General features: G+C 43.3%; 1 protein-coding gene across 1 annotated transcript in view; it reads left to right on the top strand.

Annotated features, from left to right (window-relative positions):
- The window catches only part of KCNH1 (potassium voltage-gated channel subfamily H member 1), a 337,422-nt gene that overhangs the window by 32,707 nt on the left and 291,963 nt on the right, over nucleotides 1-12,752 (top strand). The window contains 1 exon segment of the mRNA XM_032466400.1: nucleotides 5,880-6,008. Within this exon segment, the coding sequence (XP_032322291.1) occupies nucleotides 5,880-6,008 (129 nt within the window).

Below are 12,752 nucleotides of genomic sequence, written 5' to 3'. Positions count from 1 at the left end.
AAATGTCATCATCTTAAAAGAATGGTTATTTTTATTCCTCTTTTTAAATTGATACATTTTTACTATGGAGAACACACAGGAAGGCTTAAAGAGGAAAAACAATTACCTGAAGTCTCAAAGACTAGGAGAAATACTACTATACTATTAACTTTTTGGTGTTTGGTCTTGTACATGTTACATAATTGAGACTTTGACATGTATGCAATTTGAAGCCATACAGTTATGTAATCTTTTATCATAAAATATCCTTATCATTAAAATTCCCCATAAATATAATTGAGAAAGAATTTTATTAACACTTCCTTTGTTCTTGGGTATTCATGAGGCTCTAAATTTTCTTGGTTAAACACAACGTGGCAAAGATATTTCTTGACATTCTGAAATGTTTCCTAGAAGTTGAGAATTACTGTATCAAAGAATGTGAACCAAGGTTCCTGAGACATTTTGCCAAATAGTGTTCCAGAACTGAACCCATTTCCAAGTTCACTTGCCGGTTATGAGTGTCTGACTCATTGTACTGTTCCAGCATTGAATGGTATTACTTTTAAGTTATCAGATTGCTTACAAGTACTTTTTTTTTTAGTTTAGTGAGTATTTTTAATGCTAGTGAGACTGAAGTATTTTTTCCTATTTACTATCCATTTAAAATGACCTTTTTATGTTAATTGTTCTGATGCTTTGCCCATATGTTCTATTTATATTTACCTCTTGTGATTTTCTTACTGATTTTTTAAATAAGCTCTTTCTTTGGGTGGGGAGGTAACTAGGTTTATTTATTTATTTTAATGGAGGTACTGGGGATTGAACCAAGGACCCTCGTGCATGCTAAGCATGTGCTCTACCCCTCAGCTCTACCCTCCCCCCTTATAAACACTTAATAAATTTTTTGATTCTTAAGCCCCCCCACCCCATTCTTTAGTATTTGCAGGGACAATTTTATAGAAAAGATCTGCTATTGATAAGCATTAATGTCTATTTTACCTTTTGCGGAGTTGAGAGGACTTAGCAGGAGGCTTCATGGTGTGTTTTGGAAAGAGTATGTGGGGTACTGTTACCTATCTTGGAGACTGGATTATTTGAAAGACTTCTTTCTGTTTATTGGCCAGTCTGACTAATAAACCAAGGCATTTGGGGTTACTATACATTTTGTATTGCTACTTAGCTCATTCTTAGAATGGGAGGTAATTTTCTTACATCAGTGACAGTCATCATTAGTGAACTCATTCAGCAGACATTTAGGTGGTCACTCTGGTGCTGGTCGATTAGTTTTTCCATTTTTCAAACAAGAAAGTCAAGAAGTCTCAGCCCTGAGTGAAAGCAGTCTGCCCTCTGGATAACTTCCTCAGCATGTGACTGACCCCATAACTCATGGTGTGGCTGGTGGCCCTGGTTTGGGAGCTGTTGATCATTGAGCAGCAGAAGCCCAGGGAAAGGCAGCTTAGAGCAAGGAGAAGCTGGCGGCCAAGCCCTTATTGATTACCTACTGCAGGCCTGTGGGTTTGAGCCAAAGAGATCCAGATATAAGACACTGACTCTGCCTTGGAGGAGATGGCAGTCTAGTTATGGAAGCAAATCTAATAGGAAAACAATCATGTTTCGCCTCTTTCCCCAACAGATTGTCTTTTACTCATTCAGTGCTAGAAGCTGCTTTATATGTAAGGGATGTTGATCCTAAATAGGATCCAATATCCGATACATATTGAAAATTATTTTTATTATTTAAATGTTTTCTTTTTAATTAAAGACTTTAAAAATACCCAATAGAAGTAAAAAAAAAAAAAAAAAGCTTGTCAGTCCTTTCCTGTCTGGTTCTGAGCTTTACTTAATGCTTAGGAAGCTCTTCTTGCCTAAATAATAAAAATATTCTTCCACTTTTCCTTCTGGTACTTTGATAACTCTCTTTATAATCATCCAGTTCTTCCCTTCTAATTTGAAATGCTTTTTTTTTAAATAAGCTAAATTCTCACACATTCTTTTTTTTTCTCCAGGAATCCATTTGTAATTTATTAGTTATGTAAGTTTGGTTAAAATGCTTTCCCACTTGGGTTTCCCAGATGTAAATTGGGGATCATGGCATAGTCGCATTCTACCTCACAGAGTTGTTGTCAAAAACAAACCGTGCTGTGTCAGGATTTGGCCCCGCTGTAAACACTCAATAAAGTAATATTATTGTTTTCACTGTTACTTGTTTCAGTGCCAGTGACTCTTAATTACTGTTGTAGGTAGTCCCTGTCCTTAGTTTTCTTTTCAAAAATTTCTTGGCTTCTTCTTCTACCTTTATTTTTCTACTTGAATTGAATTTCAATCCATCAAGCTCTGAGAAAAACAAACAGGAAAAAAAAAAACCAAGAACAATTGAGATCCTGATTGAAATCACACTGAATTTATATATTAAATGGGGAGGTTTGGCATCTTACCAAATTGAATCTTCCCATCGACAAATAATGTAACTCTCTCTGTTTATTTAGGTTTTGTTTTTTCTCTCTTCAAATTTTAATTACACTGAGGCTTAAGCATTGATTTTTCTAGCTTTTCCCTTGTTGGGCTGAGACTGGCCCTTTTCCTTATGAGCAAGTGGAGGCAGTTTTGGAATTTCTGTAACACTAAAATACTTTCTCTTTTAAAGTCATCCGAACACCCCTGTGAGGTGAGATGGAACTTTTCAACTGTACAGGTGAGAAATCTAAAAGAAAGGAAGGGAGGAAATTAATAGTTTTAAATACTGATGTATCAGACGCTTCTACTTAATCTAAAGTAGGTCTATTATCCCTATTTTGCAAGGAAGGAGACTGATTCCGAGAGAAGGTAAAGTGACAAAGCGCACAGTAAATGAAGAGATCTGGTTCAAACCCAGGGCCTGGGATTCCAAATCAGATGTCCTAATGGCCAGTGGCCACTACTGCCCCCTGATGCTCTCTCATCCTTTCTGCACTTGTCATTTGTCTCAATAAATTTCACTTCAACCTATTGGTCTGTTTCCTAGGGCAGACTGCCATTCTCTAGTCTAGTTTCTGGACCCATCCGAATGGCCCAGCACATGCAGCCCTTCCCGAGAGCCAGTGGCTTAGTGGATTCTGTTGCTGTTGAATGTGGTCTGGATGCCTGGCTGCCTGGGTACAGAGAGCACCTGGAAGGAGGTCCAGGATAGGAGGAAGTCTGATGGAGTCCCCAAATTCTCTCATATACCAGAGCCTTCCTATTTTGTTATCTGACTGTTGTGGCTGAGAAACCCCGCAGCCAGGTTAGCTTATCAGGTTCATTACTGCATAACCCAAGGGAGCTACATAAGGGATGATTGAGACAGGAGGGAAGAGGACAGGGCATAACCATTAAAAGAATGACACAGTCTTTGAGGATAAGACATAAACTGATTAAAACCCAACTAGGCCCAAGATGGCAGAAGATTTGACTTCCAGTAGACCTGGGCCCAAGATGGCAAAAGATTCAACTCCCACGAGAACTTGAGCTTCTTTATATACTGATTGTAATATACTAGCATGCTAAAAGGCACTCGGACAGGTGCCATGACAGGTCCAAGGCTGGCCATAAAAGGCCACAAACTGGGCAGAGGCCCAGTTCCTGGGAATCCCCACCCCTTCCCCAAAGCAGTTGGAATAATCCTCCCACTTACTAGCATATGAAGTTACCCAGCCCATAAAAACTAACAACCTCCCATGCCTTGTAGCCTTTGGAGACAGCTCTTGAATTCTTTCCTGCTTGAAATCAAAGACCCTCACTTGATGGGATGTGTCCCAGGGACTCACCGGAGACCTTGGACATGGCCATCATCTTGCGCCCCCTTTTGCTGCAACATGAGCACCCTAGAGTGACCAGGAGGAGTAGCCTGACCTGGAAGTGCCCTTCCACTGGGCATCTTCATCCAGGAAAGATCTACAGCCTTTGCCATCAGTACGATGTGTTTCTCTTGGATTGTGTGTTGATCTTCCTTTAATCGAAAATTTATCATTGACCCTTTGTTGTTTTTGCAGAAATAGGACATTAAATACTTGCTTTTCTTTGTTTTTCTACTATAGCTAGTTGGGTGAGGAGGCAGAATTTTAACCTTTTCCTGATTGTGTGTGTGTGTGTATGAATATTTGTGCAATCGTTGTCTCCCTTGTATCTTGGTGGAATGGATCCTGCTGATCCTGCAGAATCTGGCCCGTCGGGGAGATCCCTGGAGGCCAGCTGCCCAGGCCTCTGTCTCTGGGCAGTCTTCATCTGAATGGAGCCAAAGGGTTTGTGAACATCCTTGGATGCATCCAGAGAGATTTAGGGGAAACTAGGTGGGTGGGGCTCCAGTCTCTGAATGGTTCATATTTGCTTGAAGGAAATATTTCATATATAGAGACTTTGGATAATGTTTTATTGGTTAAAAATGCTTTGCTCTTAAGAAGTGAAAGGTTGAAATGACTGGTCTTTGTCGCCTAGGAGTGACTCATATTCTCTTTGGAAGAATTTCAGAGATGAAAATTTAAGCCCATCTTTCTTGCTTTCCTAGATTTTTTGGTTACTGATAATTTGGGAGAGAGGCAGTTCTGAGTAACTATGAAGACACTAGAAGTGGGATTTATTTCTTTGAGGCTCAGCAAGCATCCCCAGAGCTTGTTGAGTTTCACAGATGCAGGCTGGCATCTTCTGGGGTTGAGCAGTGTAATGGCCTCATGTGGCCCTATGTGTAACACTGCATTGGATGCCATTGGAATTGGGATGCAGGACCAGAGGAAGTAGATCAGGTCTCCTGCCCTTGGAGTGCATTATGATCTATTTAAAGAAACAGTCCTCAACTGTTAAGGTCTGAGGGGGCCAGTGCATAGCACTTTCTTTCCCTGCTAGTGATCAGAAGCAATCAGAGAGAGATACAGGGATCAGGCAAATGGAGGTTAAGGTATCACCTTTATGACTAGTAAAGCTGATCCAGGGAATGTATTTGTATCTGTGGACAGGTGAGTTTCTAAAAGTCAATCCTAGTGATATAGGAAGAATGAAGGGCACGAGAGGATGGTGGTGTCCCAGGTCTCAGTCGAGTCCCTGGACACACCCTGCCAAGTGAGAGTCCTTGGCTTTGCATAGCAAAGAATTCAAGAGCAAACCATAGTTGAGCAAAGGTAGATTTATTCGGAGAGATACATACTTCATAGACATGGAATCCATGTCACTTTACCTTCTCTCGGAATCAGTTTCCGGGGAACAAGGATTGTGAGTTGAAATACAGTCACTGGGCTCCCTGAAGAACTAAGTGATCACAGCCCAAACCCACCTGGGAACCTCCATTTTTGGGAGAATCATTGTGGTGATCCTTTTCCTTCCTCATGGTGTCGTCATTTGCCATTGTTATTGGACCTTTGGGAATTTTATTTTGGGGAGAGAGATTTAAAAACATAGTTTCTAGCCCATGGTCGATTAAGCCTTTGAGCCAAACTGGTGAATTCCCAAGTGGATTTTGATACCGGGGCCCTTTAGCAATGCACGTTGGAGTCTCACGGTCTGCTGGCCATGGCTAGCAGTGCCCAATCCGGCCCCTCCTCTGTGCTTGTTTGCTCCATGGCATAAGGTAAGTCTTTAGGTCTCTGTACCTTTGTTACTTCTGTAAGATCAGGAGGGATTTTCAACCCATTTTCTAAACGTTTTACAAGGGTTAGGAAATCTGCACTTATAAAATTATTTGAACAGAAGAAACCCCCCACAGAGTAGTTACTATGAAAGTTTTTATTCCGGCAAGAAGAGAAATTAATGGTATAATACCCCAGCACCTGAAGGAATGAAACCATTTAAAAAAATGAATGAATATTTGTACCTATTCATGCCCAAGTCTTTGCTTCCATAGCCCCTCAGATGAGAATGCAAATGAGTGACCAACCTTTTACTGTTTCTTTCAGGGACACCTGTGTGGTTCTTTGTGAAAATTGCTCCAATTCGAAATGAACAGGACAAAGTGGTTTTATTTCTTTGCACTTTTAGTGACATAACAGCTTTCAAACAGCCGATTGAGGATGACTCATGTAAAGGTTTGTAATTCTGATTCGTACAAATACATTTATGCCTTTTTTTTTTGCCTACAGTGTGACTCCTGTTACAGAGAATTTGAGGTTGCCAAGGGAATTGCTGCACAAGGATCAAGAGTTAAGCTTTAATCCGTGTTGGGTAAAGCATTGTATCGTTCTGCAGTGTACTGAGGGAAGAGGAGGGGAGAAAAAAAGCTTTGGATGGGGAGGCATTTGAGTCCATTTCATACCTTTGTGATTAAGCCTTTCCGAGTAGACAGAAGAAGATAATTGGGCACTTCTGGTATCACCAGAATCTTTGCATGTTTTCACATGTCAGATGTCAGTCACCCAAATCAGGCAGTTCATGGTCACATTCATCTTATTTATATATCAACTACGTTAGATTTGACTGAGTTCTAGCATTTTCAGAGCGTTAAAGTAGATGTTAATACATCTCTACCTCTGTGGCTAAGTCTATGGCTGGTTCATTCATTTGCATCATGGTATTAGTGAGGCCAGAGTCTTCAGTAACATCCCTGTAGGGGTCATTTAGTCAGCTGTGGGACCACAGATTTTAGCACTCCCCTCAGGCGTGTCACATGCATGTAGTCGAATAACACCAGGGACCTGGGAAGGGAGATGGCTCAGGATTTCTAGAACAACTATACTCCTGACGAGGTCCAGCTCATCAGGAGGTACAAAAGATGTTATTCCCTGAGGTGTGGGACTAGGAGGTGTCACAGCACTTTTTTCCATCCCCTGCAAGATAACCAAGAGGCTGGGAGCTCTTTCGTGTTGCAGTGTTTCCTGGCTCTGCGGCTGGGTTTCCAGCTCTACCCAGAGAACCCTGCTCCTTGCTGTTTCCTGAGATGCAGCAGAGAGGTGAGAGTGGAGGTCAGGGGAGAGTCAAACTGGGGCATGTTATCCTTGATGTGACAGAATTGTGATTCCTAAATGGTGAGATGGGGGAAATAAAGAGCATTATGTGGATGCTCCCTCAGGGGCTGTGTCCTCTGAGGGTATTTAAAATCCTACCACATTTGGTCGCTCATGTTTATAGAGTTCAGAGCACAAGGCTGTGTACATCAGTGCATCCTATTTTTTTAACTGTCTATAGCTCAATAAATCAAACGTAGTCTGCCTTTTGGTTTCAAGACTACAGCAGATGTAAATAAATCTCTCTGCTAGTCTCTGCCTCCTGCAGGCTCCTTTTCTCCTGCAGATCTGTGATTCCCTGATTTCTAGTTTCTGACTTGCAGATTTCTCAGTGCGGTAGCTATTACATGGCGATAGACTCACTCATGATTAAGTGTCATCTTGCTCCCATCTAGAAAGGCGGTTTGATTTTTTTAACTGAGTAAACTCCTAAATAGTACTTTAAAGGCAATCTGATATTTTGACAGTTATTTTTGTAAGTTTTCTCTGAAAAATGTGATCTGGTTGAGTCAGAATATTTTCTTACCATCACCCTGGAACAATTTTAGGTGACATGAAAGGATTGTTTCCTAGGAAAGTCAGATTCAACGGAGAATGCTTCTCACATGCCAGTTGGGTGTCTGCATGTGATGCTCATGAAACCTGAAAGAAGATATAGATCAGAGTGATGCAGTGGCACTCACTCAGGTCTATGTTCCAGGAATAAAATGCTCCACTTCATTTATCCTACTTCACTGATGTATTTCCCTTGCGGATAGGAGTTTTGGTGTGTACACACACACACACACACACACACACCCCTATTCCTTGTTAGCCAAGATAGCCAAGGGAATATTAATTCCCTTTGTCAGTGAAATAAGTAAGAGTAATGTGTCTTGATTTCTAAAAATTTAAAACACACACGCACGCACACACACACACACATGCACACACACACACACACACACACACTCACACACTTTAGCCCTCAATATAGAAATGCTCCTAGTGGATCATGCTTAATGTCTCCTCCAAGACATGACTTTATAAGCCTCTCCATTTCAAGTGCTGTGGCAGATATGTTTAGACCCTCCCACTTGTCATGTCACTGTGCCCCTGACCCACTTTGATGGGGTGGTCTGCTTAGGACAAGGTCAAACTTTATATTAGTCTGTTTACGATGGAAGAGCAAGATAATTCTCCAGGCCTTCTTACTTGTAAGTCTATAAACTGCAGTTCTGGTTAACAGGGACCAATCTGGATGGAAAATACGTTGCCATGTGGCTGGATTATTCCCCTGACTTGCCATTTGTTCTCAGGAGTGTGCTGACACTGTGAGAGTCCCGCAGACCCAGCCAGGCTTTCAGCTCAGCACCTCAGTTAGCAGGAAGAATCTTAAGAGTCTTGCTGGGCCAGGATTCTATAGAATTCACTTTTGAGATAGAAGGGAAGGGTGAATAACCCCAGAAACTCCCAGAAAATTCCCAGGTAATTGTTCTTTGACGTAGCAATATGAGATGTTTCCCCACCATTAGATTAGTCCTTTAAAAGTCTGTTGTGCTCAGATTGTCCCTGAAAATAACTTTGTTTTCTCTGATCATGTTGTGCCTAACTTTGGGGCTTGGGAGTAGGGTGAGTGCATCCTAACAGTGATTCAAGAAGCCAGTTGGTGCCTAACGTTTTCCCACAAATGACCCACAAAGTGGGGAACACACAGGATCCTTGGCAATTAGACTATTTCAGCATCTGGCAAAAGTAACTCCCCAGAGCTCCAAGCACACGTGATGGGCCCCGGGGTTGCTCCCGGAGCCCCTCTCTCACCGAGCATATTAGTTCTCACGACTTTTCATGAGTTATCCAGACCCCTGACTTTCTCATCTCCTCTTTCCTGTTCATCTTTTGACTACTCCCCTGGCTCTTTGATAAGAAGTGCCCACAGATGGCATGGAGCAGGGGGTGAGGTCGAGCTAGGTTTGCTGTTTGGTAACAGCTCTGGGTTGTGTGTGTGTGTGTGTGTGTGTGTGTGTGTGTGTGCACGCCCGCGAGTGCTGAAAGGCTGAATGAGAGAGTAGGTGGGAATTCTTGGTTGAAATGAGACTCTGATGCTCCGGGGGTTTCATTTGTTCCTTATCTCTTGCTTTTCCGTTCTTGTGGATAATTGAGAATAGGCTGCAGGGTGTTTTTTCCTGTCCCATCCGCCCTTCTATGCCAGGAGCCTTGAGCAAGTGGGTAGAGAAGAATTAGAGTGCAAGGCTCGGTGTTTTCTCTCCACATCATTAACCAAAGGATGAGTCACCTCTCTTGTTTTCTCTCTTACCTCACCAAATAACATCACGGTAAAGGAGCAAATTCATTTTCAAAGATCCATATATTTAGTTCTAAATTCGGACTTCAGACTGAGCTAAGAGCAGACAACAAACAGAATGGAAAACTCCAGAGGAGATTTTTTTAAAGCCTAAGATTTAGAATATTCAGGGCTGGAGGCTCTGGCAAGCTGCTGTAACTGCCAGCCCTTCTCCATGTGTCTCCATGTGGGATCCCAGTGAGGTGCTCTTGGGGAAGAAAGAGTGACAGATACAAGCCACAGCCCCCCTCTTCCCCTCCAATAGTGACATTTTATCTCTCTGCCCTTAGGATGACCGAAAGGTGATGATCTAGTGACTGCTGCTTGAAGGAGCCATCCTAGATTTTTGGTTTCTTATATGTTGATAAGAAAAAGATCTGGGGAAGAAGACTTGAGGACGCCCAGGCAGAGTCCACAGTGACCTGGTTCCCTGTGACCACCGGCCTCTGTCGAAGGTTGGGTTGTGGTACCAGCTCCTCTAAGAGAATCTGTGACTCTAATCTGTGACACAGATTAGGACAAGCCTGGCCTCATCGTCTTCTCGCCAGGGTTGAGAATACTTTAAGGAGTCCTCTGAAACTTCTATTCCAAGTGACTTAGCACAGTTTCCCAGGGAGGGGCCTGTAGGTCTGTCTTTTCCAGTATTGGAATGGACTTACCCTGGGAGAAGCTGGGATTCCAAGTCATCCCAGAGCCATCTCTTCTGGCCTGGGGAGGATCCAGGGACATGTGGGCTAAAGCAGCCTAGTTGGGGGGCTCACCCTGGTTGAAAGTGGTAGCCAGTGTGGGCTCAAGGAAGGGGAGGAAGTTGTCCTTACGGAGAATGGAGAAAGGACCCAGGAAATACTTTTTAGCTGCTTTTTAGATTGCAAACCGTGTTCCCCTCCTTCTGTCCATCTTTTACTTTCATGCTTCCTCTTTGCCTCCTGCTCACCCTCCTGATCATGTGATGCTTCCCCGGCGCCCATAGCCCTGCCTCTGCTTGGTGGCATTTATGATGGAGCTGGGGGAACCCTGAGCGAGGAGTTTCTTCATTGGAGTCAGTTTACTGTTGAACTCCCAAATGGGATATAATTGGGAAAGTGGGTGCAGAAATACCTCTGAAAACTTAACAGCTTGTAAAATGGGCTACTTGCCCTTTGGGACTTTATGTCTACTGGAAACCTAGACAGAAGTGGGACAAAGAGAAAACATTTTGCTTTTCATCCACATTTATTCAGCGTACACACCTACTGGGTGTCTTTGGGGTGTGTGGCCCTATGTTAGATGCTGACCTTAAGGAAATGTCTAAGATAGGGACCCTGTGTGTTATAGTCTACTTGGGGGATGGGCAGACAGGGGCGCAAATAAGAACAGTAAAGCCTAATTACTGATCTAATAGAAGTCTTCCTAAGGCCAATGGGGGAGCCCAGGAGGGAGCGGGCGGTTCTGCTGGGGGTAAGGCGGTATCAGGGAAAGGCTTCCTTGAAGGCGGAGGGTGTATCAGCTGCCTTATTTTCCTTGTGGAAAATGACCCTGTGGCTTCCTCTAAGCAAGATCATCTAGGGCTGGATTCTTATTGGGTCATTCTCTCCCAGTGGACCCTTTGGACAATAGGAAATTCACTTTTCCCAGGAAGGTGTCTCCTGATATCTCTGCTATAAGAGGCATTGTTGGTCCAAATTGTGCATACTACCTTCCACCAAACCCATTTGCTTCTCTTCCTGTGTTCTTAATCTCACTGCATGGCTGTCACCCCAGCCACCCATACCGGGGACCCAGAGGCCACCTCCATTGCCTCTTCTTCCCCTCTGCAGCCATTGATTCTACCTCTGCAACTGTTCTCAGGTCTCCCTTTGCTGCCTGGCTCTGGCCACAGCACTGGTCCAGACCCTCATGGTGTCTTGCCTTCTGTTAACCAACCCCCCGCCTCCCCGCCCCAACCACCACCTTTTTTCGTCTGCTATCCGCACTTCCATTCTGTCCTAAAATCCCCCATATTTAAATTCCTTCATTGGATTCCTTCCAGGTTTCAGGTTGAAGTTCAAACTTCTTAACTTGCTGTCTAGGTTCTTACCACCTAAGTTCTTCTTGATCTGGCTCTTGATGACCTCCTTAGCATCACTTCAGGCTACTGTCTGCATCCTCCCCTCTACAGGCCATACCTCATTCATCTGGCCATTTAGAACATCTTACTCTTCACTGACGTATTACCCTATTCTATGATTTTCTGGCTTTGTAAGTGCTGTTCCTTTGGCATGGAATGTCTGTCTTTTCCTTTCTGAGTTCAGCTAATGTCTGCTCATTTTTAAAAAGTTTGCTCTAGTGTCACCTCCTCTGGGAAGCCTTCCCTGACTGCCCAGCCTGGATTAGATATGCCTTCTCCGGACAGTATTGGCCACAGCATTCTGTATGCATTCTCTGTTATAGAATTTAACTTACTGTATTATGGCTTTTTATTTATTTGTCAGTCTTCCCTACTAGAAGGCATGCTCTTTAAGGCTGGAGTCTGTGTCTTATTCATCTTAGTAGCCCCAGTACCTAGCACTGTGCCTGGTATACAGTAGTTATGCTTATAGAATTAATATATGAATGAATGAAGTTCTTTTATCTGGCTCAGCATGATTCTGATGATAAAGTGTCTATAGTCCAGAAAGGACAATGTGAGGGTGAAACTTGGGAGAGAACTTACTTCATTCCTGCAAATTACGCAGAGCCTGCCCATCCTGGTAGGGATGTGATGGAGGATGTCACACTGCCTCTCTGTCTCCCCATCTAACTCACCTTCCTGTGCCCTTCACTCAGCCAGCTGGGAACCAGCTTCTTTGAGAGCTACATCCTTGGAAGCGGAATCAGGGCTAGAGTAAGGGGCTAGCCTGAGTGTGGGGAAATGCCCAGGGATCTTTTCTCTTTTTTTTTTTCCTTCAGTGCTATGTTATCTGATTGACCAGGGCCCTGGGCCCTGCCAGGCAGAGTCAGAGTTGTCTGCCTGTTCCCTTTATAGGTCCTGGAGTATAGGTCGTGGTGGTGGTGGTGATGGTGGTGGGTGAATAGAATGGGATGTGGGGTGCAGAGCCCTTGCTGATGTTTGTGTGTTTTCTCTCCATTTGAAAATGTACTTTCTGCTTCTCGGAAAACTTTACAGAATTCATTTCCAGCTTTGTTTTGAGCCTGACTATGAAAGAGACTTCAAAAAATTCTAGTTCACAGTTCACACAAGCATTCCAGTGAACACTTTCATAAATGGCCCATTTGGAAAAGATGTCAAAGACCCCTGGAGAGTCTGCACTGTCCCCTCCGGTTAACATCAGTGGGAGCCCCCCGCAGCCTGACCACTGTGTGCCTCTTTTCAAGCTGACTCCTGCAAGCCCCATTTCTCTGCTTAGTGGCATCACGATGGGTGGGAAAGCTACTATCTTTTATTAAAGCCCATAAGTTCTGGGATGAGATAAAAAAGAACTGATTTACTCTTCTTGCTATGTTGACCAAAATTTATACAGATCATGATTCTTAAAGGTTGTGCAAAA

Source organism: Camelus ferus, chromosome 23, assembly GCF_009834535.1.
Source record: "Camelus ferus isolate YT-003-E chromosome 23, BCGSAC_Cfer_1.0, whole genome shotgun sequence".
NCBI classification, from domain to species: Eukaryota; Metazoa; Chordata; class Mammalia; order Artiodactyla; family Camelidae; genus Camelus; species Camelus ferus.
Note: the sequence above shows the minus strand (reverse complement) of the source record. Positions and strands in the feature narration are given on the sequence as shown.